Source organism: Alligator sinensis, unplaced genomic scaffold (genome assembly GCF_000455745.1).
Source record: "Alligator sinensis unplaced genomic scaffold, ASM45574v1 scaffold1559_1, whole genome shotgun sequence".
NCBI lineage: Eukaryota > Metazoa > Chordata > Crocodylia > Alligatoridae > Alligator > Alligator sinensis.
The window spans coordinates 35,779-62,209 of NW_005843021.1; the positions used below are offsets into that span (position 1 = coordinate 35,779).

General features: G+C 42.4%; 2 protein-coding genes across 4 annotated transcripts in view; one reads left to right on the plus strand and one right to left on the minus strand.

Moving 5' to 3' along the window:
* The window catches only part of LOC102371780 (cytochrome P450 2J2-like), an 11,522-nt gene extending 4,321 nt beyond the window's left edge, over positions 1-7,201 (plus strand). The window contains exons 5-9 of one of the 2 annotated variants that reach the window (XM_006036794.3): positions 1,052-1,228; positions 1,829-1,964; positions 3,386-3,573; positions 4,750-4,888; positions 6,145-7,201. In XM_006036794.3, coding sequence (XP_006036856.1) covers positions 1,052-1,228; positions 1,829-1,964; positions 3,386-3,573; positions 4,750-4,888; positions 6,145-6,320 — 816 coding nt within the window. In that variant the 3' untranslated portion in view covers positions 6,321-7,201. Of the gene's footprint in view, positions 1-1,051; positions 1,229-1,828; positions 1,965-3,385; positions 3,574-4,749; positions 4,889-5,560; positions 6,097-6,144 lie in introns of those variants that run through there. The other variant, XM_025193146.1, reaches the window with a different exon arrangement.
* Positions 7,202-12,978: 5,777 nt separating this feature from the next.
* Positions 12,979-26,431, minus strand: part of HOOK1 (hook microtubule tethering protein 1) — a 37,397-nt gene continuing 23,944 nt past the window's right edge. For both annotated transcript variants that reach the window (XM_025193144.1, XM_025193143.1), the window contains 8 exons: positions 24,837-24,977; positions 23,991-24,078; positions 23,488-23,522; positions 22,346-22,428; positions 21,835-21,935; positions 21,400-21,501; positions 19,187-19,255; positions 12,979-16,746 (listed from right to left, as the gene is read on the minus strand). In XM_025193144.1, the coding sequence (XP_025048929.1) occupies positions 16,588-16,746; positions 19,187-19,255; positions 21,400-21,501; positions 21,835-21,935; positions 22,346-22,428; positions 23,488-23,522; positions 23,991-24,078; positions 24,837-24,977 (778 nt within the window). In that variant the 3' untranslated portion in view covers positions 12,979-16,587. The remainder of the gene's footprint in view (positions 16,747-19,186; positions 19,256-21,399; positions 21,502-21,834; positions 21,936-22,345; positions 22,429-23,487; positions 23,523-23,990; positions 24,079-24,836; positions 24,978-26,431) is intronic.

Below are 26,431 nucleotides of genomic sequence, written 5' to 3' on the forward strand. Positions count from 1 at the left end.
TCTGACATTGGCGGCTCATGTTCACTTTGGAGTCAATAATGACTCCGAGACCCCTTTCCGCCTCTGTGCTTTCAAGAGGGGAACTCCCCAGCCTGTATGCATGGTGTGGATTCCTTCTCCCAAGGTGCAGCACCCTGCATTTGTCTACGTTGAACCCCATCCTATTCTTGTCTGCTCACTTTTGTAGTCTGTCTAAATCTAGTTGCAGCCTCTCTTTCCTTTCAAGTGTGTCCACCTCGCCCCACATCTTAGTGTCATCAGCAAACTTGGACAGCGTGCTTTCCACCCCTTTGTCCAAGTCCACCCCTTTGTCATGTCAAGTTTAACATGAAGATGTTAAACAGTGTGGGGCTGAGGACCGAGCCCTGGGGTACCCCACTGCTCACATCTCACCGGGTTGAGTACAACCCGTCCACCACTACTCTCTGGGTGCACCCCATCAGCCACTTTTTTACCCATCCGACTGTGCAGGCATCAATGACACAGTTGCTTAATGATGAGGATGGGGTGAGAGACAGTGTCAAAGGCCTTCTTAAAGTCCAGAAGGACTACGTCCACGGCGACACCATCATCCAAGGATTTAGTTACTTGGTCATAAAAGGCAATCAGGTTGGTCTGGCAGGACCTGCCTTTGATGAACCCATGCTGATTGCCCCTGAGCATGACTCCCTTACAGGCCCCCACAGATGTGCTCCTTGATGATTCTCTCCAAGAGCTTCCCGAGCACCGAGGTGAGGCTTACAGCTTATCATGATCACGACTCTTTTGCTTTGCTCTCTAGCTATAAAGGTGTGAATGGCCCTGCGGTCCAGCACTGGCCCTTCTCTGTCTTGGTTCTGTCTACAAAACATGAAGGCTTTACTTCAGGCATATGTAGGCAGGGATATTAAACTCTAATAACCTATTCTAAATTGAGACAAATGTTAATGAAGCAAAGCTGTGGGTTTAAGTCAATATAACATAAGCTTCTCTGAGCCTCGGACAGGATATAAATCAAATGCATATCTTCTTTTAACTCGTGATGTTCTTTGCTCTCTCTCTGTGCCCAAAGCTGTATAATTCCTTCCCCACCTTAATGAAGTGGCTCCCAGGACACCATCACACCCTTTTTAAAAACTGGGGAAAACTGAAATGTTTTGTGAAAGAAGAGATTGCAAAGCACAGGGAGGACTGGAATCCAGCGGACACCAGGGACTTCATTGACTGCTATCTGAAGGAAATCGCAAAGGTAAGAGAGAAATGGAAAAAAAAAAACCCTGTTCCAATCAGATACCAAAATTACAGCAGCCTCAGCTGCTCAAGTGGGGGACTGAAACCCACCCCCCCCCGGGTTTTTTGTGTGTAAAAGAAAGCTGAACTAGAATGAATACAGAACTTGCCAATTCAGTTGTATCATGAGACTCTGACCCCTTATAAAGCACTTAAGCATGTGCTTTACTTTGAGGGTGAACGTAGCCCCCATTGGCAGCCCATAACTCCCATGCTTAAAGAGAAGCACCTGTTTGAACATGGTGATGAGCTGAGGCCTAAAAATGTCTTAAAAAGTGTTAACTGGGCTCTGGGTCCAGAACCAAAACCAGCTGTGGCCAGCAGGTATCATGAATCAAGCCCTCGGCTCTAAAAGCAGCACAAACGTTGTTCTCAAAACACGGCAGTCTTTTCTGCTGTAAGCCCTATGCTTGGCGGCGCTGGGGGCTGCCAGCTTTCACTGAAGTTGATGGGCACTGATGGCGCACAGCACCTTGCAAGCCTGAGCCTGGAACATGGCTTTGAATCATATTAATATTATTTATATGGACATGAGTAGAACTGGTGTGTTTCTTTTCAGAATGAAGCCAGTTCATCTTTCCATGAAAATAATCTTTTATTTTCTACTCTGGACCTTTTTTTTACTGGAACTGAGACAACCTCCACAACCATCCTCTGGGGCCTACTGTACATGGCCATGTATCCAGAAATTCAAGGTAAAATGGTTATGGCTGTATCCCAGCATGAGAGGCTTATGATGAGATTTCAAATGCTGCATTATGAAAAACCTGTGCCCAAATGCTTTCTTTCCAAAGATTTCCCCCAGTCAGAAATCTTTCCTTGTATTACAGTGACTTTTGCCCTCAATTAAATACCCAGCAACTAATGAAGAAGCAAGGAGCAAAATCCAGAGTGTCAATAACATTGATGGAAGGAGAAAACCATCTTGAGTCTCAAGCAGGGGGCTGAAGTCCCTGATATTTGATGTACCTGATAGAAGGATGCTGCTCATTTCTGAAAGGACTTTGATTGCTGGGAATGAAGGGGGTTTCCTTCATTTCTAAAACGTGGCCCGAGATCAATTTTATCCTCCGCACTGACTTGTGTCCCAAGGACACCAGCTTCAGTAAATGCAGATAGGGCAGGGCAGGGCAGATAGGGCATGTTGGTCCATGTGATAAAGTTTCAGAGAAAGCCTGTGCTGGGAAAATGTGGGAGCTTTGCCTTACACACAAAACCAGTGAATATGTTTCTTCATATTCCAATGTGCTTTGAAACAGGCTTGGGACTCTGACCCTGCTGTTTGGGATGGGGACAAAATAAAATATGTATTGAAGACATTTCAACATTAATTATTTGAGGGGGAAGTGGGAGAGCCTGGAGTCAATACCTTGTGCCTTCCACGCAGATGTTTATTCATCTCAAGCTCTCAAAGGGCTTTTCACAATAAAGCTCATGGTGTTTGGGGGGGAAAAAAAAAAAGAGGATTAGCTCCATTTTATAGGTGGGAAAAACTGAGGCACAAGGAAAAATGTGACTTTCCCATGAAGTCACCCAGAAAGCCAGAAACAGAGCCTGAAATAAAACCCAGGTCTCCCTAGTCCCAATCTAGTGTTCCCTCCACTGGGCGATGTCCTTGCTCGGTCAGCTGGTTGTGTCAGTGGACGCTGATGCCACGGTGTCAGCAGTGGGATCATCCAGAGGCATAACGAGGTGGCCTGGCATCCAGGGTAGCAGGGTTTATGGGGGCAGCAGTGACTTCTGGCAGGCGCCATGCTGCCAGTGTGACTTGGCTGCTGTGGTGGCAGCTACTATTCATCTGCCTCTCAAGTAATTGCCCCTGTCGTCCCACCCTTGTTATGCTATTGGGATTATCATGGTTTGGGAACAGGTTTTTTTCTCCTTCCAATGCTGCTGCAGCATCACAGGCAAGTAACCCTTCCTTATATATTCCTCTCCCTCCAGCCAGTGAAATACAGCCCTCTTCACAGGTGTACATCTTACATAGTTTGACGTTGAGATGTCGAACCTGATCTCTGAGGCTGAATCTTAGAGCTCCAACTTCTGACGCTCTACGCCCGTAGTTTCAAGAGTATGCTTGTTTTTGCACCAACGTTCAACTCTACTTTTTCTGTAGAGCGAGTGCAAGCAGAGATCGACACGGTGATTGGCCAGTCCCGCCAGCCAGCCATGGATGACAGAGACAACATGCCATACACCAATGCAGTGGTACATGAAATTCAAAGGATGGGCAACATTGTACCTTTAAATGTGCCCCGAATGACAACCAGGGACACAACGCTGGCTGGATTCCACCTGCCAAAGGTAACCTGGAAGGCAACATAGTCTGACTTCCTTTATCTTGGTTGAGGAAACTAATAAAGAGATGAAACCAGAGCTATGCAGTTAATCACCTTCACATGTTGGGGCAAGCAGGGTGAGGGTCAGAATCTGAACCCACTTAGGGAATCAACCCAGGTCCAGGCCTGTACTTTACAGCTGGTCCTTAGTAATATAAAGTGAAGTTTCCAGAGGGATACTCCCTCTCTGGGCAGCATTTCTCACTGACTCCATCCAGCCTGCCAGTCAAGAGCTTCTCCTCGTGGAAGGGAGCAGGCTGTTCCTACCCCAGCCATTTGAGTTAGCTGGGCAGATTCATTTTGTCCCTCCCTTGATGCTTCGTCAAGTGCAGAACCCTGTCTCAGTGGTCCTGAGCTTATATCTTGGTGTGTCTACACGAGACGTTTACTGCAGAGCTAATTTACTGCGGAGGAAACCTCTTGGCGTCTACGTGTGTGTTCCTATTAGGGTGCACGCAACTAATAAACTCCACGGCATGGCAGGATTTGTAAATCCAAGTACTATCCTGTTGCAGAGTTTGTTCATGCACAGCAGTGCACATGTAGACAGTGACCGGGGCTGGCTGGGGCACAAAGGTGTTTCAGTGTGGGGGCTGCCTGCCAACTAGCCCCTGGCTGAAGCACCCTCGTGCCCCAGCCAGCTCCTCTACAGCATGTCGAGCCGGGTCCCAGCAGCCCTGGGCAGGCAAGCGGACCCCTTGAGCCCCTGCCCGCTGGGTCTGCTGCAATCTAGCTCAATGTGCTGCGGTCTGGGTGCACATGTAAACTGTACACCCAGGAGCTTCCCAGGAGCAATAAGCTCCACACTTGGTTGCTGCATACTAATGACACATGTAGATGTGTCCACTGAGGAATAACTTCATGCTGGAGCTCAGCCAAAGTGACCAGAGTTTGGTCAGTCAGTGTGAACCAAGGACGTGTGACCCCGTGCATTGCTCCAGTCACCTTATACGATTATAAATAAATGAAAGAGGCAGAATAAATGTCCTGTCTAGAAAACACCCCTCTTCATACATCATACAAGCTGAAAAAGAAAAGCTTGATCCAGCTTCTCTTTTTTCCTCTCTTTGTGAGTCACATTTAAAGAGGAAACAAAGATTGGGGTGTTTTTTTTTTAAAGTCCTTCTTACTCTCTTCCCAGGGTACCAGTCTGATCTGCAACTTAACATCAGTGCTGTTTGACAAGAACGAGTGGGAAACTGCCGATGCCTTTAACCCTGAGCACTTTCTGAAGGATGGACAGTTCAGAAAGAGGGAAGCTTTCCTGCCCTTCTCAGCAGGTGGGACATACTCTGTTCTTTTCATTAGCATCAGGTTTGGGCCTCTGGGTTTTTGGTTTTGGCCAGAGCACTTCTGTAAGGTGTCATGGAAAGATCAGAAATGGCAATCATGGCCAAGGCTTGGGTCCTGGGGCTGAGGTGCATGTTGTTTTATAATGGACCAAAGTGAAGCCAGCTTGGCCTCATGATTATGGCTGAGGGCCAAGAGGTGAGCCAATGTCAGAAGCAGGAGACCAGCTAAGCACCAGGGGTAGGGATGAGAGAGCACAGATCAGCCTGGGTCCTGCTCCACAGTGTTGCCTTAAATACTTGGGAGCTGTGTCCTGCAGCCAGTCCACCAGAGCACAGAGTGCTGTGTGTACATCCCCATGAATATAGTAGGAGGCCCAGAGGGACTTGACCCCTTATCTCGCACTCCCCAGTAAAATGCTCTGAACCCCCCACTAGGGAATAGGAACAGCAAGGAGCCACCTCTACCCGTTTTGTTCAAACTGGTGTACTGGGAATAGTCTGTGGGGTCTGTAAGAGCATGTGCTGAAGGGAGTGTGGCTCAGTGCATGGGCTCAGTCCAGAAAAGGAGAATGCTCTGGGTTTGGTTTTGGGACCCTCCACCACCCCTGCAACCACTACCTGTTTTGGCATGTGATAGTCACTGAATAAATGGATTAGCAGATCCTGCTCCACTGGGGCTTGAAGACAAGACTCACCCGGCAGGGGTCTGAACGGATTATCCCACTTGCTAGCGAAGTGCCCTCACTACCAGACTGGAGACTAGGCCTCCACAGAGCAGCCTCCCCTCCTGCTCCTGTTAAGTCTGGCAGTCAAGAGAAGAAGACAGGTGGCACCAGGAGAGGTACATGCTCGAGACAGTCTGGTTCATGGAATTGGTCACGGGATGAGGCTCTGGATTCTGGCCTGTCCCCACCCTCCCCCTCAGCTCCACTTGGTGGGTTTTTTTGCACTGGATTTTCACTGAACAAAAAAGATGGAGAGATGGCAGTGGGACAGGCAGTGTCCCGCTGTGGACAAGAACAGCAGCCGAGGCCAGGCTTATCCAGGGGCTGCTGGGAAAATTTAGTACTAAGCTAGCAAAAGAGAAGCTGGTGGTAAACACCATCTCCTATCCTTTATGGTCATGCAATAAAAACAATGCTCGTTCTGCTGTGGAAAGTTAAAGCCTCATTTGTCATGAAACCCAATGTCACTTTCTAACACCATCCTTTGGCTGATACACCCAAATGTTGCTGGCGTTTCAGGGAAAAGGGTTTGCCTGGGAGAGCAGCTGGCTAGAACGGAGCTGTTCCTGTTCTTCACCGCCCTTTTTCAGAAGTTCACGTTCCAGGCTCCAAAGGATGTGAAGCTCAACCTCCGGTTCAGAATAGGACTCACTATGAACCCTCAGCCCTACAAAATCTGTGCCCTACCTCGCTAGGGAGAGGTGGGAAAAATTTGCCATTACCTTATTTCTCAGAATTGTTGTAGATGGTGCTGCGAGCCTCATGCACTGGTCCCCAAATGCCCCTTTCTTCTCTGTATTAGAGGCACCACAAAAAGGGCAATAGCTTGTTTGGGCTATGTACAGTCAAAAAGCCTGAGGCTCAATTAATTCAATTCTGGCAGGTTAGTCTAAACTGTGCAAATTGAAATGATAAGTGAACAGACATTCATTTCTGATTGTGGAAGTTCAGCCACATTGGCCCAGGCCAGAAGCCAGGGGTGCACTAGAGCAGGGGTTGTCAACTGGGGGTATGCATACCCCCTTGGGTACTTGGGAAGGCCTCAGGGGGTACACGCGGGGACAGAGTGCCGCCACCCATCACCCTGTGCTACCAGCGCCCAGGAGCAGGGCCGGGGGGGTTGGGGGGACAAGAGCAGCAGCACCCCTCTGTGAGCCACACAAGCACCACCCGGCCAGCCGGACCCGGGGTGGGGGAGCTTCCCACCACCCCACACTGCTGCTGCACCGCGTCCAGCTGCCGGGGCTATACTTATTTAAAAAGTTGAAAACCCCTGCGCTAGAGCATGCCTCCCTGCTTGGCTGGAGCACAAAGCTTGGGTCAAAGCTGTAGTAAAAAGACGTTAGCCCCCATAATTTTGCAGTAATGCTTGAGCAACAACCATATGATAGAAGTGTCTTCTGACCATTGTATGACCCTTTTGTGTAAAGATCAGGAGGTCTAATGTCCAAGCTGTGGTCTGTGGTTCTTACTGCTTGCCTTGCATTTTGAAATTATCTCTGTCCAGTGCCTTAAGGTTATGTTAAGATAGGAAGTTACTAAAGTTTAACTAACTTTGTTGAAATTGCTCTTTTCTTCTGAGCGTCCCAATGTACTAACCCTGATAAGTCACATTACCCAATAACTAGTTAAGTACAGCCTACAAGATCAGACGTCACAATTAGGAACTGGTACCGCAGCCAATAAACTTCTAGTACGTCAAGACTCTGTTGAATGTAAGTTATAAAAATGTAATTCCAGGCCGGACTCATCGTCGGCCCTGATTTGAGCTCTCTGCTCCCCGGTCGAACTGTTTGCAAACAATAAAAGATGTGGACCCAGCCTGACTGTGTGTGACTCTCTCCTTGAGGTGGATTGGAAAAAGCCTCCAGGGGCACGAAACTAGCAGTTTGTGCAACAAAGCTAGCCTCCCTCCACACCCCCGTGGGATGCTGCGGGGACTGGGAGTTCACTTGAATCTGGAGGAGATCTGGGACAGAAGTGAAATAAAGTGATTTAACATAAATCAGTTCAGTCTGATACTACATCCATTCAGGTTTATCTTTAAAACTGGTTTTGGCCATTTTGAAAGGGGTTTATACACAGGTGGGCAGGGACGGAGCGCCGCCACCCACTACCCTGCGTGATGCCTCTCAGGGCCGGGGGGGGTGAAGGCAGTGGTGCCCCTCTGCAGGCCGCACAGGTGCCGCCCAGCCAGCCGGATGCTGGGTGGGGAGAGCTCACACATGGCAGCTGCCAGCACCACTAACCACCCCACGCTATCACTGCTCCACGCGAATGGCAGCCACCACCCCTCCCCACTCTGCATCCAGCCGCACGCCACCCCCCGCCCCACTCCGCGTCCACCGATCAGGGGTACACTTATTAAAAATGGTTGAAAACCCATCATACAGCAAAGTTCATTGCAACTGAGCTGTCAAGATCCCAAATCTGGCTAAAACACACAACAGAACCTTTCAGAAAAAGCTTCTGCAAGCATTCCTAAACCAGAGCCGGGCACAATGCATGCTCTGTGCCTAATGGGGACACAGCCTTTACAGCCAGAGTCAACTAAACCTTGTAAAAACTAAGCAGGATTTAGGCAGCATTTCAGCACTGTGTTTCAAAGAGTGAGCCAAATCCATAGTTGCAAAACCGCCTCCTGCTTACAGTTGAACCTGAAAAGTTCCCCAGGTACCTAGACCAGTGCATACTCAGAAGTGATCCACACCTGGCACCTCATCAATACCTCAGTCTTGCTCTGATCTATGTTTGGTGAAGGATGACCTTAAATACAATAAATATTTACTTGCTGCCCTTCATACTCCAGCACACTTGGGCAAATAAAGCACCAAGTACACGTGGTCAAGCAGCCACTGCATGACAAGCTACCGAAGCAGAGGATGAAGCAGAAGATGCCCTTCTCTGTTTTCCCATCTCAGGGTGAAGAAATATCCTTTTCTCCCATGCTGTTTTTGTCTGGTGTCTGAGCAAATCCACAATGTTCACAATGAAGGGCAAGTGACAGACCTGGCCCGACACAGCTTTCCCAACTGCTATGAGAGAGCACAGCCGCCGAGTCTTGTGTGTGCTTTAAGCATCTAGAGGCTGAACAAGAGTCAAGCCACTGCTCCGGTAGACCTTGAGGCATGCTCTGGCTTAAACTCCTTCCTGTTGCTTGATTGTGCCAATGCCTGATTCCTACAGAGCTTGAATACTCCTCCGCCCACCCCAGAAGTGGGAGATTTCTGATTTGCACATTTTGCCTCCTTCTTGAGTAGTCAAGAATGAGCATTTTGACACATATGCAGGCTTTGCACATGGGTTCCGAAAATACTATTGCCTTACTGAACAGGCAAAGCACAAGAGAGCCTGAATTACACAGAAAAATATCCTGAATACAATGGTCCTTTCTTTAGGTCCCCTTTCCTTTGGGAGGTTGTGCGCGCTCAGGAGTCCATGGGCAGATCTGGTACTCTTCCTTGTTGGGAAACCCTGACACTCCTATCAAGAGTCCTGTTTTCCTAGCTCTTAGTCTTTAGTTCAGAAAGAATCTAGCCTTGAGAGACCCATCCATTATGCTTACACTTCAGATGTGCCACTGGAACAAGCAAGGTGGGACTAGTAATTATGCTGGAGGGTAATAGCATTGAGAGACTTGGACAAATTGGAGGACTGGACCAAAAGAAATCTCATGAAGTTCAACAGGACAAGGGCAAAGTTGTGTACATAGGATGGAACAATCCCATGTGCCAGTACAGGCTGGGGACCAACTGGCTAAGGCAGCAGCTCTGCAGAAAAGGACCTGGGGGTTACAGTGGACCATACTTGGAATATGAGCTAACAACATACCCTTGTTGCAAAGAAGGCTAACAGCATACTGGGCTGTATTAGTTAGTAGGAACATTGCCAGCAAATTGAAAGAAGTGATTATTTCCCTCTACTCAGCACTGGTGCGGTCACATTTGGAGTACTATGTCCAGTTTTAGGCCTCCCACTATAGAAAAGATGTAGAAAAATTGGAGAGTCCAGTGGAGGGCAATGAAAATGGTTAGGGGGGCTGGGGCTCATGACTTCTGAGGAGAGGCTGAGGGAACTGGGCTTATTTAGTCTAGAGAAGACAAGATTGAGAGGGGATTTAATAACAGCCTTCAACTACCTGAAGTGGGGTTACAAAGAAGATGGAGCTGGACTGTTCTCAGTGGTGACAGATGACGGAACAAGGAGCAACAGTCTCAAGTTGAAGCAAGGGAGATTTAGGTTAGATATTAAGAAAAACTTCTCTCACTAGGAGGGTAGTAAAGCACTGAAACATGTGACCCAGAGAGGCGGTGGAATCTCCATCCTTGGACATTTAAGATCTGGGTTGACAAAGCCTTGGTTGGGATGATATGGTTGGGGATGGTCCTGCTTTGAGCAGGGGATTGGACTACATGACCTCCTGAGGTCTCTTTGAACCCTAATTTGAGGACATTCTTTTGAAAAACATCCCATTACATTCCTTGCTTAAGTGCTGCAATACTGATACATGACATGCAGAACTAGGAGTAATCATCTTCTAAGAGTTTGAGAGCCCTCTAGCGGTGCTCAGCCTGGGTCAGGTTTCAAAACCACTGCTAGAGTAGCAGTGCATATAGGCAGCACGATGTGCATGTTAGTAAAGATTTGCATCCCCCTCTGCCAATGCAATTCCTTCAAGTTACACATACTGTTTTTTTGCTCTTTACACAACAACAGAACACAGAAATCACTGTCCATAACTAGGGAGCTACCAAAATCGGGATTTTGCAGAAATTGTGAAATCTGGCCTTGCCTGGAAAAAGTGAGCAAAAAAAAAAACAACCCTTAAAGCAAACATTCTGAGAGATCAAACCCTAGGAGCCTTTTGAAAGGGGGTTGTAAAAGAAAGGTCACTGCAGTGATATGGAAAATCTCCCAAAGCAAAATTTAAGATAAACTAAATAGTCAGCAGACAAATTCCGTTGCGGAAGACAAACTGACCACCTAACAAAACCTGTTGAGTAAGATCCGAGCCCAAATTTGGGAGTAGTGACAGGTTTGGGTAGGAAGGGCCCAAGACGGCAACTTACCCAATAAAAACTGTAACCTACAGTCTCAATTTGGAGGTAACCTCACTTGCAGAACAACGAAGGAAGAATCGCAAGTGTAGGCCGGATCAGACTGATCACCTGAACCACCCTCTCCGTGAACAAAGCACTCTTGTTCACGCTGAAGCCGCGGAGCGCCCCGAGTGGGACTGAAGAATGAAAGTATATCTGCGGATTTGGTTTCTCGGAATTCTAGGATTGTAAGCATGAGAAATAACAGTAGTGATTCGAATTTAACCTTTAGTTGTAATTGTAACTGGTTTTGCAATACTAATTCTTATAGCATTGTTTGGAAAGGAAGTGCGTTTGGAGCATTGTTTCTGATATATGTAGTTGTTGTGTTTTTAATGTTTGTGGTATTTCTTAAAGCTAAGCAGTGTTATATGCGTAGTAAGGAGTTTTAATAAACATCTTAAAAGGAATCAAAACCGTGGTCATTGTGAGAACACACAAGGCTCAACCTCACCCCCACCAGCGTACTAATTTGAACCAATATATTGTGTGGGACCTCTCTCTATTCCGTAAAACCCACTAGAGACAGTTATCTTCTTAAACACAGGTAAGCTATAAAAAACTGGGATAGCAATTAACAAAAGACAATTCTAAGGATATACAATATAGGAATCTCTAGCAAATTCTGTCCGCTCTCCTAGGCAATTAGTTTTGGATGACTCTGCTCTTCATTCTGTCTACTACTGTCTTGCCCCAAAGGATACAGTGATAAAAGCGTAATAGTCACTTAAAAATGCTTTCAAGAGCCCCCACACATGGGCAAATAGCTATTGTGTCCAAAGTGAACACTAACCTTGTGATTCACCCTTTTTTAAAACCATTTTTATATAATTTGGCTAAGAGCAGCTATAATTACGGATTCCCAAGAACTTCAACTATTGCATTCATTTCTCAGAGGTGTATAGCAAAGTTTGCAGCTTTGTAGCTTCAAAACTGAAATATTCCAATTTCCGTGGCCCCTGCTGCAGTAGTGACCAGGTTTTCCAGCCTTCCTTCTTCCTTTCTCCAGGACGGGGCAAGGTGGCAGGAGGACACTTGTGTGATAGAGGGAGAGCTCAGCCGTGCACTTAGTGTGCAACCCATACACATGTAACACCCCTGCCCCCGACGTCCAGAAGGTGGTCAGCTCTGCTCTAGCTAGCTGCCCCACAAGTGGAGGTATTCTGCATGGCATGACATTTTGTATCAGGGGACATCTGAGCTAGCTCTAAATAAACTTTTCCTCAATACAGTAAGCTAGCTCAGACAGTACCATGCTAATGGGGTATACGGCTCTAGTACCCAAACCAGCTTGTTTAGAGGTAAGCTCAGGTGTCAAGTCTAGAGACATGCCCTTAGAGAAGATGTTCGAACTCTGGCTCTAAACCAGGAAGATGGTTTGAAACAAATTATCATCTAGTGCAGAACCCACTTAAAGCATCTTAGGAAAAAAAAAAATCTGAATGGTCTTGTTCAGTCTAAATAGTCCTGAGGCTGGTCTTCCCTCTGATGGATACGTGCTTCATTGAGACAAAATGCTCGTTATCAGGAATAGCAGACTCACAAGACGGTATAATTTAACCCTGGGAATGACACCTTCCTCCCCATCCAGGAGTCTAGTACTGGGAGCGGACCCAGAGCTGAAGGACTTTTTTCCTTGCCAAGTGGCATAATTATAATAAGGAATACTAGAGTGAACCGAGAACTTGAGAGGAAGGAAAAAATGAAAAAATAAAAAATGCATAGCGTGCAATAACATGGACACTGCAGGGTCTTTATAAAGTGGCCCCAGGCCGTTGCAGCTGCTCTGCCCTTTGTGCTGCTGGATACAGAGCATCAGAGAAAGTGAAGGGCACAACCCCAGAAGAGCCTGGGGTCACGTGATTACCAGTGGGTATTCCTCAAGAAGTGCACGCATGTGGGTATTCCTCAAGTGGAAGGCATGTGGAGAACCGGACCAAGACAAGTTAGCTGAGCAGCTTGACGAGAAATATGAGTGCAGAAAGGCAGGGAGGAACTATGGGTCTATCTATGCAAAACACTGCCTTGCTGTGTAGTAAATAGACACCAACTAGTTCTCAACAAGCCAGCGTGATGACTGGAAATAGCAAAGCTATGTTAGCACTATTCTACCTGGAATGAATAGCTACATTCTGATACCACCCAGAGATGCCAGTCATGACAAGCACTGTAAAAATTCAGGGGGAGATATGGATTTTGCCCCCCAAAAGAATTTAAACTAAAGGCTAACAAACACACTACAGAGAGCACTGAATTCATTTGAATTGTTTTTATGTGAATATAAAAGATTATTTTCCAAAGACAAAATAAAACCAGAGTTTAAAAAGTAGTGCAACATTCTTCCAGTTCTACACGGTAACACAGTCTTTACATTTGTTTTAAACAAAGGAAGTAGACATTGACACATTGAAAACCTCAAACCTGGCAGATCAGTAGAAAGAAAACCAAAAGGTTTAAAAAGTACTTCCCAGCCATGACAATTAAGCTGACAGGTTATTTTAATCTCTTTTTAAAAATTCCCTAAGCATGCTAGGGCTACTTAAAACTTCAGTATTGCGTGAAGTAGTTTTTCCCAAGTGATTACAACAGAAAATGGAATACTTTGACATATTTCTTGCAGAATAACAAATGCAGAGGAAAGCTTTGTTAATTTTTTACTGAATGACTCATGCTAATAAAATACATGTTAAAAGAAACTGCTCAAAACTGCTCTTTTATGAACCCTGAAGCATGAGAAATCTAATAATCCCAAATTAAGATTATTAACAGAGAATAACCTGAACAGCCAGGTTCAAAATAGTTTTCGTCAGTTAATCCCATACAAATCTTATTATAATGTAAAATCAAACCCACCCCAGCCAGAATGTCTATCCGTGAACTGTAATTAAAAACAAGGACTTTTTCTCCTCTTCATTGGCTCTTTACTACCGAATGATGAGAGTTATTGCCTTCCAACACTTTTAGCTATACGAAGAAACAGAACAATATTCAATTATCTCAATAATTTGCATGCCTTCATAACTGTGACATCTGGGTGTGACATGAGTTATTCTTGCTATAATATACAACTATCCCACTCTCTGTATCACGCCAACAATAATCAGTAGTTCAACAACTCTCCATATTATGTAAATCTGAGAACAAAACCAAACACACACAGTTCAGCAATTCAAATCTAAGCCATTAAACATTTTGAAGGAGGTCTGCCAAGAATACAAGTTCTCAGAACACAGTCAAAATCAAAAGTTATTTTTTAAATTCTTGTCACTGTACCTCCTGCACAAACTTAACAAAGGTAGAAATGTATAGTTTGTTAACAACTCATCATGAATATTCTCTTCCTAATCTTCTCTGCCACTCACAGGAGGTGGTCTATATTTAAACAGTCCTGTGAAAATTATTTCCCCATAACTTCTCACTAGGCTTCAAAAAATGCTAAATAAAACTAATAGTCACGTGCCTAGAGTTTTACTTATTTCAATAATTTTAACTAAGTGAATTTTCATCTGACACCTCACTGAAATAGTTGTGGGCATTATTATGGATAACCATTCCCTGAAATCACCACCTGTCTTTGAATACCTATATGAAATTTTAGTGCTTAGAAGGCATAGCTTCAGATAAGTAAAAACACCATTATTTGTATTCAGTGTTTTGGTACTTAGGTCTGCAGTTTTGAAAAGTTTTAATTACAGGCATTTATTGAAAAGTTCTATTTTTACTAGTACCTGACTTTTGATATTAGCATTGCATTTCTAGTATAATAAAGTATGACAGAGTGCATCAAGACTATAGTCCAGACAAATGCTTCAAGAAGAAAATCTTTAAGAGTTATGTGCAGAAATACAGGGACAAAATACCTACAATGCTATTACTAATAATTTTGTCCTACTCTGGCCAAGAACATGCCAAAGTACCAAACTTCTGAAACACAAACATTGTGTTAAGACAGCTGCTGAAGTCCCTTCCCTCACCCTCTCATCTGAATAAGATTAGTAGGCAATCAAAGCTTAAAAACGTACCAAACATAAAATAGCAATATCAATACATCAGCCAAAGACTTCAAAATCCCAGAGGTAGTCAAAAGAAGCAGAGTCCTGCCAAACAGAACATGAAAGACAAAAATTATCCAACAAGTGTTTTACATGATCACAGGAATAGTACAATTAGAATGGGATTTGATTTTAAATAAAGCTTTCTGTGAAACATTTTAGGAGGAAATTTAAATTGAGTGCCTATATTTCTAATACTGTAACCAGAGCAACACACTTATTTGAAGAAATACTTTTAAAGAACACTAATAATGGATAATTATCTTCTTTTGCAGCATCATGCAGGAGGCCCAGTTCAATCTCAGGACCATACAGCAGCAAGAGGTCAAGGAATAAGCTTTTAAATTCATGTAAATTATCCAAGGATCTGTGAGGCTATTTAATGTTCACATTTCATTACAAACTCGACAATAGGACTATTTTTTAATTCTGCAAAGCAAACCTGAGCCCAACTTTCATAAGAAGATGGCTATAACGTTGAAGACACACAAACACTTGTTTTTATGTGAGCAGGTGATTGCATTTACTATAATGAACTACATGCAGGTAAGCAATTTTATTTACTGTGTTATTTTACCATTCATGTGCTCAACTGGTTTAGTCAGTCTGTGAAGCATTACAGAAAATTCAAAATATAGTTTCTTGAAAAAGTGCTTTTTAAAATACACTCAATGCAAAAAGACATTTTTTATACAAAACGTCAACTTAAGTGCCGCAGGGAATGATAAAAAACAAAAATTGAATTTCACACCAATCCCATTTTCACCGTCGGCAGTATGGGATACTAGATATAGTGCAGCTTTAGAACTTTTTCCAGGCTGAACAGCCTAAGCTGCTAATCAATTAAAAAAAGAAGGCCTACCCACTTTGCGGTTGGTGTCACCAGCTCAGAGTAACTAAACAGAAAATATGTAACTAAAGAATGAGAAAGATCAAGTTCTATGCACCGTGATGTTTAACTGAACTAAATAAATATGAGGGCATGGCTCCACCTAATGAACAATATAGTAAAAGAAAATAAAAAGAAACCTACAGCAAATTTTTAAAAAGATAAGTTTGGGCTTTGTTTTGTTTCTTAAAAACAGAATTAGCCATTTCATAAATGAAGATGGATTTTTTTTTTTGCTTTTAGTGAATTCAACACCGCAAAAAACAGGTTTTCTTTAGTCAGAATACAGACAAATTTAAACGGTTTAATCATTTAAAATAAATAAAATTCTTCTGCCTTGGGACAAAGTGAGATTGTGACAATTATGTCTTCTCTCATTAAAGATAAATCCCAGTCACTAAACTAACCTGTTTTGCAATCCAAAAAATACTTCTGAACTGCAAATGCACAATTTTAAAAATCTGGACTCCTCCAGCCAAACTACCGATTTTTTTTTTTAATTATCAAGAACCCCACAAAAATACCCAGTGTTGAAAGTTTTCTGAAGTATGATTCATCATAAAATTTTTCTTCTGTTAAAAATCAGTCTTCAACTTTCTAGACTGAAAACATTAAATATAATTTTAAATATATAGTGCCAATTTGTTGTATTTATGTACAATATACTCTGAAGACAAATATACATCTTTAAAGTTGTGCTTGTAAAACACACACTTCAGTTATTAAACCTATGTTGACCTAGGAAAGTTGTTACACAATGCTTCTTAGATACCACTGACCAGATGCATCAATATATCCAATAAGCTTTGATGTTAAAATATTAGATGCCCAGCATCACAACTACCTCTTCTGTCAGGTACTTAAAATGGAAGCTACAAATTTTTCTTTAAGGACACTTTAGTGTAGACATTTATTTTGCAATTTAATCTGATGTTGCACCAGGTACTTTAACTGAAAGACTTCTTCTGGTGTTGGTGACATGCCGTTGCTGTGCTAGAAAGGAGCGTCCAGGAGGATCTCTGCAGGCACCACTGCCACCGAGCAGTCTGGATTCCATGCTGAGTTTCTGGAAGGCCAGGCTCTGGGAGAAAATGGGAGAATTTTTTTTTTTTTTTTTCAGATGATCAAAAGATGTTAGTTTTAACTTTAACAACACATGGGATCTAGATCTGTGGAATTCATGTAAGAGTAGCTGCCATATGAAGTTTAAAGAAGCTCTTTTCCAGCTGTTTAGGATATACATCTGAAATGCTACAGACCTCAAGGACATGCAATGCAGTGCAGACATATAGGAAGGTTCATTCATTCCACATAATAATGCTTAAACTTAATAATCACATACTAAATATTCAGGGTGTCCCTGCTTCATTCTGTTAATACCTGGGCAACTGGTGCCTCTTGAGCCAGTTGTGGGGGTATGTGCCCCACCTGACACCAGTCAACAACCATGGGGGAGCACGCTCCCTGGCCAGTGCTTGCAGAGGGGGCACCGGTGCTCCCACCTGTCCCCCTGCCTGTTGCCTAAACGGTGAGTGCGGCCTGACAGAGGGTGCACCAGCGCTCTCCCTGTGCATGCCCTACGCATCGCCACTGATAATAGGATGGATAGTACTCACAAAGGGTGTTTTTACATATGCTCCAGGAGTGGCGGCACTTTAATTACAGTGGCTTTGAGAGCTGCTCTAATTAAAGCACTCTAAAGCGTCCAAAGCAGCTCGTGTATCAGCATCCCTGCGCTTCAGCATGGCAATGGGGGTGCTTTATCTAAATCTCTTGAACAAACTTTAGATACTGTGCCTCCACTGCCATTTTGAAGTGCAGGGATGCTCATACATGAGACACAGAGGCTGCCAAAGCGTGATAATTACCATGCTCCAGCAGACTCGATTAATAAAATCTGCTCTGATGCGTTGTAATTACAGCGCATCAGAGTAGCCTCCTGGCTCATGTACAGACACCCAAAGTGCTGTCTATGAAGTTTTATCCTCATTATTTCATTGGTTGTCTTCATTGCTTTGAAAACAAAATGATAAACTTTCCTCTGGGTTTTTTTTCTCCTCAGTGCAATATCTGAGTTTTCCACAGTTTTCACAATACCCTGGGGATGGTATCAGCCCCATTTTACTGTGAGTGCTAAAGACAGAGATAAAGGTCTAAAGCAGTGGTTTTCTACCTTTTTGCATTTGAAGACTCCTAATAATTTAGAATTGAGTTGCGGACCCCTTTGAATTGTAAGTGTGGGTATTCACATACTTTTGATTGATCATAGGAATCTTTCGGGGATCGCTTGTCTTAGACATAGTCTACAGATCCCAAGGGTCCGCAGACCACAGGTTGAAAACCACTGGTCTAAAGTGTTACTAATTTTGGGTGTCCAATTTAAGGTGCCTAAGACCCGATTCATCAGAGTACTCAGCATCAGACTACTTTATGTTGAAAGCGTCTGTTCGACCTCTGCTGGTGTTGTGAATGCTCAGCACTCCTGCAAATCACACCCCTGAGTCTCAAGATGGGAAACAAGAAAGCACATAGGTAACAACTACTTCTGAGAAGTCTGCCTAAGTGAATGCCAGTCACATAAGAACTCTGAGGCAGAGTGAGAAGCAGAGGGAGAACCTAAATATCTAAGCTAGTATTCAACTACTTTTACCAAGGGACCATCCATTCTTTTTCCACAACCCTTTATCTCATGCACTTGCCACTATGCAGTTTCTGCAGTAAATGAAGAAGAGGTACTAGAGACAATAACTTAACTATGTAACCCTACTCTTTTGCAGAGCAGAAAGGCAGTGAATAAGGCATGAATTCCAGGAAGGAAAAAGATCTGTATGTTACATTCCAATTACATGATCCAAAAAGCTTACACAAAAGGGAGAAACTTCAGGTTGCAAAGGCAGCTTAGATGCTGGGATTTCATTGCTTTTTGAGAGCTTGGCTTTGCAAAATTAATGATCTTTTAACATGCAAAAGTGATATCCGCATTGAAATCTACAAGGCTCATTAGGATGGACTCTTAAGAATGAGTCTCAGAATACTAAGAAGGCTCTAGTGAACATACATACACATATATCTAGTAAATACTTCTTAGTATTCTGAGATTTTCACTGTTAAAGATGACCTATAAAGAGACCGGACCTTTTCAGAGGCCAGTTAGGTTGACTACTACAGGGACAGGAAGAGAGACAATCCTAATACAAAGGCCACTTCTCTGCCAAACTTCAAAGCAAGGAGAGATCAAATCTTCTCAAAGAGAAGGTCACCAACATTCTGTTTTGACACTGGGAAACAATATATTGTCCTCCTAATTATGTTGTCAAAAATGGCTGGTATATTTTTAAAGAAGTTAAACTGTGCAGATGCTCAGAATGAAAAATTCTGGTCCCTGTCAAAATTTTGCAAAGAAAATAAGGTGTATAAACAAGCAGGAGCAAGGTGTACCAATTCTGGTTGGTAAGCTTCAAGGATTTTCTTCTTCTAATAGAAATTCCAGATTCGCTATCAAGTGAATTGTTTTCACCCACCTTGTTATACCAAGCAGATACAATGAGCTTTTCTTCATAATCGCGCAGCTTGGTCAGTTTACAGTCAGCCTAGAGAAAGATTAAAACAGAGAAGGCCAGTTTAAGAGAAACATGCAGCTAACAGACAACTTTTTTTCTTTAAAGACATGACGGAGAAAAATATACACAGTAAAACTCAGGAGGTGTAACTAGGTAGTTCAGTATACTGGGCAACAGCTTTACACAGGGCAATGCCTGCTGCCATGCTGCCAGCAGCAATATCATGGCCAGCTACCTGTATGGTGCCTATTTTTGTGCTCCCCTACCCCTCCCTGAAGCTCCCCCCTTCAGTTATGCTACTAGTAAAAATATATAAATTCTGTAGCAACTAAAACAGAAGTTTGGGAAGGGTTACATAGTTTCTCAGGTTGCCACTATCTCAGTTGTTCATTACTCCAGAAAAAGAACGACCCTTAACAAGACAGACCGGCACATATTTAAATGATAATCAATAAAAGAAAAACAGCTTTCTAGCACATATGATCACAAAGTCTGTTCTGTGCAAGTATTTGACTATACATCAGTCTATACAACAGCCAAAAAATAAGCAAGCATCCTCCCTGATTTAATACTCTGCAGCTCTGACTTAACACAGTGATACACCCAGCAATCAGGAGCACCTAAGGATCTGAATTTGCAGTTGTTGTTTACAAAAATCTACTTTAGCATTATATATATTTTTTTTTTTTTGGTAAACATTAACGCGCTCTCTCTCTCTCTCTCTATAAAATGCTAAAGTAGATAGACATTAACAATATATATAGATTTTTGTAAACATTAGCTATGTATATATATATATATATACACACACACACTTAATGTTTGCAAAAAATCTAGATTTTTGTAAACATTAACAATTGCAGATTCAAATCCTTAGGTGCTCAAAACTTTCCTTGACTGCTGGGTATAGCATTGTGGTAAATCAGAATCTGTGTATATATATCTATATATATCTATCTATAGTGTGTGTGCACGTGCATGTGTGTGTGCACGTGCATGTGTACACATCCTCCTATCACTAGATAGTACTTTCACTACCATTGATATTCGATTTATCATGTCCAGTATTATGTTAATTCTGTAGTAAAATATCTAATCCACTACATATAGACAATATTACAGTTACAGTCTAACATGTATGCCTAACATGTTTATACTGATCAGGGATTAGACCCATTCACTGCAGCCATACACCAATGGAACTTACTAGAATCCGGTAGAGAAACTGGGGTAAAACTGGGGTAAAACTGTGCAGATGTAGGTGTCGTGTCCACTTATGAACCGGCTATTGCTGGCTCTTCTGCCACCTGGTGGCACAGCACTATAAAAGTGCCTACTGTTGCAGACAGACACCCCAAGGCAGCTGATCCCGTCCACTCTGACTTGGATCACAACTGCAATTTGCATCTGATTTGTTCACCAACATAAGTGAATTTAATGTTAATGTGCCGTATATCCAGGTCCTTACTTAAAACAAGCAAACAAACTCTATTTACTACTACATTGCAAGATACAATTCATCACTCATTATAATGGTCTGGACAGAGATTTGCAAGTCCATTCATAGCATCTGGGGAACTAGGCTGTTACCTACAAAAACGTGTGTGTTTAGTCTCTAAGGCCTTTAAGGTCTACATACCTTTAAAAGAAACCTCACCCCTCCCAAAAAAACCCAAAACAGTGCTTTACTGGAAACTCCACGCACTCCCGCACTGAGCCCAGTACAGGGATCGCATTTGTTGGACCTGGCTCACCCACAGTCTGTATAGATCAGGCACTTTAGTGGGATTTTGGCATTTTTATCTAATAGCTGATTGAAGCAGTTTTAGATAAAAGTGCCAAAAGGCCCTCCTGAAGCACCCGACCTATACAGAAGCTGCAGAGGTGAATTGAACTAATGCACTGCTTCTTCTGGTAAAGTGTGTTTTTGTTTTGTTTTTTTTAAACATCTGTAAGCAGTGTAAGATGCCACCCTGCTTTCTGCCTAACTACATCTCTCTAATGCAGTTTAATCTTCATCCCTTTGAAACATTATAAATTTATATGAATTACTTTTCAAAAGGTTTTCAGTATATCATTAAAACACTTAATTGGCACCCTATATAAATTGGCTTCCTACTCAGATTTATGAGGACACATAATAAAGACATAACACAAAAAAGAGCCAATTTTACCTCAAATGCTTCAATTCTTTTTTCTTTCTCTGTTAGCTGCTTTCTCAGTAACATAATTTCTGCTGATGCTGGATTTAATTTGGGGTCTAAGGTTTTTATGACCTGTGGAAATAAAATGAATATATTATGTTTGATCTTCAAGAGCTTCACATTTTATCCAGTTATATTAGGCAGGTAGACAAAAATGTGCAGCAGTCAATCAAGATGAAGAACACAACACACATCAATGATGTATCATGCTGTTGGTTAAACTGTATACTGTGCTAAATATAAATTATAGTGGTCAAGTGACCAACTGGAATCAAGGAATTGGAACAAAAAATGCACAACTAGATGACTTCTTTTAATAAAGACTATCTGAGAAGTTTGTGAGCATCACTGATGTATGGGGAAGGGGAGGTGGGGAATGGATTTGTTGTGAACCATTTGACTTACATTTCTTGCTTTCTCCAGGTACATTTTATATCTTTCTTCCATTGCTTTCATATCTTCATCTTTTTTACGCAAAGCTGCCTCTAGCTCCTCAATCTTTTGAGCTATATGGGGGGTGGGGGGACAAAGCAAAACACACACAGCATTTTAAAAACACCCAAAATAACGACAGCAGATATTTTAACCCCATCAATATTCTGCTTAGAATATAAAGCTATAGGCGTTAGATTCCTGAAGATCAGAAGAACATACAATGTAGTAGTATAATTTAGAGAGGAGAAAAATAACTTTTCATCTACTTATGTTTGGTGTAAAATGATCATTACATAGTGATATCTAAGACTGGTGTCCCACTATGTTGGACACTATACAAATATCCAGTCAGACTGATGTTTATAATTTCTTTTCCAGGCTTAGAATTTTCATTAATTGATTGTATCTGATGCATCAGATGATTATGATGACAGAAGTACACTGAGGAGCAAATACTATGGACCTGCATGAAGCTACTTACAGTTCTGGTTTCCATCTGGCCGAAGTGCTGCAAGAACTGCCTCTTTTTTCTGCAACTCTTCATGGACTTCATTCAGTTTTTCCCTATGAATTCAGAGATTTGATCCAGAGGATAGATTCATAATGCTATCCCATGCATTCAAACACACATATATACATGCGCACGTGCTAAAAACTGAAAACTTTGTTTGAAGTCTAAAGTAGGAGGATAACTTGATTTAAAAAAGGTGAAACTTTATATGGAGCTACTGTCTCAAGACAGTTAATGCATTTTTTTAAAAGCATTCTGAACTGAGACTTGGTAAGGGGCTGGAGGGGGGTGGAACAAAAGGCTCATCTAATTCCAGACTGACAGGAGACAATTTCTTTCAGACAGAAACAAGTGATGTTGAGAAATACTTTTTCAGCACGTTGAAATGGATCTGGCAATGCCAAAAAGAGATTTATGATTATAAAAAAAACACTGTCTGAAGTCATAACATTAGAACCAAAGCATAGAATTGCTTGTGCTGATGAGCTGTTTAACTTTGAATCTTTCTTCTTTAGTCTAGGGGCAGAAATTACACATACATCGGTAGAAGTGATCAGAAACCAGTTCAAATCTGGAACACAACAGAAGTTCAGTGTACATAAACTGCTTTCAAAATGGCTGAAACCAGTTTACAATAAGCCTGGATGGATGTAGTTTCAGACAACTGATTTAGATTAAACCGATTTATTAAATTTCTGTCCCAGATCCCCTCCAGATTCAAGTTAACTTACAGTCCCTAGCATCCCATGATGGTTTGCACCTCCCCAGCAACCCGCCCCCATAGAAGAGGGGGCAGGCTAACTTTGGCCCAAGCTGTCTGCTCCAGTCAAGCAGGGAGGCGTGCTCTAGCGTGTCCCAGTTTCTGTCTTGGGCCACTGTAGGCACATGGGTGCATTTCCAGAATGAAAAGTGAATGTCTGTTAACTTGGTTATCAGTTCAATCTACATAACTTAGACTAACCAGCAAAGACTGACTTGGGCTTGACTTTCTGTATTTAGCTCTAGAGGCAAGCCTGATCTTTAATAGTGTTTAATTTTATTCACTGCATGGGTTAAAATATTAAATAACAAGTGACAGTTTCTTTTTTGTTAAAAATATCAGTTTTACTTACATCTGTGCTGCTAACGTCTGCTTCAGTTTGCTGGACTATAAAGAATTAAAATTCAGTTAAACAGCCTGGTCACATGAAAAATGCAACACTACAAATGCAGACAAATGGGAGTCCCACACTTACAAATATTTTTAAAAAAATCTTCTTTTCAAAATGTTTATATACAGACTACATAATAAGAATATATAATAATGAATTATACATAACATATGCATATATAAAGTGTGTGTGTGTGTATATGTAAGATTTCTTTTTAAGATCAAATTCAAAAAACAGCTCAATAAAGTCCTACAGGTCTATCATACATTAGCTCAGACTACATCACCACTACCTAATAAAAAACGGTTGTCTTGATGTCACAAGAACTATCAGCACCGTCAGGACTGAAAGGGAGAAAACGCATATTTTCTTTTACAGTCAAAAGAGTTTGACACTAGATCCAAGCATTTGGGCAAAACTGTTAAGAGGTTTCTAAGGCTCGAGGAGTCTGGGCTTTCACTTACTCCTTCAGTTTTGGATCCTTGCTCCTGCAAAGTCTTTTGAAGGTCTTCAATCTGCTGCTGCAGCTCGCCGATACGCTCTTTGCTTAGCCTTTCCAGGGAATGAGAGGGGAAGGGGAAAAAATGTAATTTGTCTTCTAATAAAAAGGTAAATAACCCACATACCTACAAGCCTGTGTTATAATTCTATAATGGATTTATATACATGGAGGGTGCATCTACATGAGATTTTTACTGCACAGTAGTCTAATTAGCTGTTCAGTAAAGGTCTTGTATCTGCACATGCAACCCTATTAGGCTGGAATAAACTAATTTACTTCTCAGCAAGATAGTACTTGGAAACAGTAAATACAAATACTTTCCTGCTGTGAAGTAAAAAGCTCTGCAGCAGTGCATGTGTAGACACTGCCCCAGATGGCTGGGGTAACAAGGGTGCTTCAGTGCAGGGGCTGCCTGCCGGCTAGTTCTGCACTAAAACTCCCTTGTGCCCCAGCCAGCCCCTCCACAGCACACTGAGCTGGGGGAGCAGCCCCAAGCTGGCAGGAAGTCGACCCCTTGGACCTAGAACTTCTTGGAAACTAAATGTGCATGTGTGAGTGTGTGCATGTGTTGGGGAAGGAGGGTAGTGCGGGGTCTATATTTGACACCACAAGTTACACTACTTTCTAGGCTTGCAGCTTCCTGACTTGCTCGCCCACATTATAATGACCACATCAATAATTTTATTAGCCAAGAGGACAGGACAGGTAGCTTCCTTCAAACAGAACAGGATCATAAAAGTTAGTCACACCCATTCCCTCCTAAGGTCAGAGTCTCAGGTTTATTTGCTCTTGTTTAAACTCCATTCACCTTTTTTCTGTTTCTAGTTCATTCACTATCCGATGCTTTTGCTCTAGCTGTTCCTGGAGTTCTACAATACGTTCATTTTCTGATCCTTCTTGTTGTAAAACAAGCATCTTATTTTCATGTTGCAGTCGAATAAACATTTCTCTGTGGTTCAAAAACAAAAAGTCGTCATTCTGTGAAGTTTATTTGTATAGTTCTTTCTTCAATTAAAATGTGATTTAAATGGAAGAGGTGGCATTTTGCTTCACTATGATATCAATGTTTTTCATTAAAACCAAGTACCATAATGTGCCGTTTCTTTTAGTAAACACCAAACACATGGGTTTCCCAGAAATGAAATAGGTAGTAAATAATAAGCAGCTATTCAAGGCATGACTTTACTCTCACTGTTCAATGTACAGGCCTAGACCTTACTCACAGTCCAATATTCAAACCCTGTTTGAAGATGGAATTAATTCCATCTTGGTATTTTTATGATACTCATTACTATAACAGCCAAGTGCTTCACAGACCTTCATCGATTTAGCAAAACCTTCAAGGTAAGGTGATTCTTTTATCTCCATTTTAGACATGGGGCTAGGGCACAGAGACAGTGTAGTTGAAAAAATATTCACTTTTGGACGTTCAAATGGAGAAGCTTCAAACCGCGTTTTCTAGAGCACCCAGAAATATGGGCACTTTGTATGTTCAATGCACAGCTCCCACTAACTTCTGTGGAATTGGTGTTCAACATGTGGGTTGCCCCACAGCCAACTGACTTAGAGATGTCCATCCTTTCCTTTCTGTGGCATCAAGTCCCAAACTCTTTGCCAGCAATTCCTCTCTCTACTTCTAATCTACTCGTTTCTGTCTGCTGCTTGTAGATCAGACAGGTTCCTTCTCCACGTTGCTCGGAGTTCAGTGAGAGCAGAGGCAGGATCTGTGCTGTTTCAGTGCCCAGTCGCACTACAGCACAACCTGAAGCAGCCGTTACAAGGAACTTACTTGGCCTCGTGACCCTGGACCAGAGCATGCTCAGACATTCTGTGGAAACTGGACATGCAAAACTGCATCCTCACTAAGCACATAGACTTTGGAGATTTTAGCTGCCCAAAGGCAAGTCTTTACCAAGTATGAATGGACAATGATTTTTCAGGAGCTGTCAGCAAGGACAACAAACGGCACATCTTAGATACATTTTGAAGTCCATGTTCCAAATACTAGGGGAGTAGAGCATCTCATTGGATTTGCTGATGTTAAAATGCATATATAATCTTTCCAAAAATGAATCCAGGGAAATATCCACATCACTTTGCATTTTGGCTAAAATTCTCAGCCCCTCCCCAAAACAGCCTATGGCATCCACCCAGCCTTTAAAACAGGGACGAGCAAAATGCGGCCCATCAGGCTGTTCTATCCAGCCCACAGGGCCCCTAAAAATTTAGAAAATTAATATTTATCTGCCCCTGGCTGCCTGTCATGCAGCTCTCAATGGCTTGCCAAAACTCAGTAAGCGACCTTCCACCTGAAATAATTGCCCACCACTGCTTTAAAACTTTAGATCACATGTTTAACTTCATTATACTTTAAATCAACTAAAAATTGTTTTTTCTAATGGA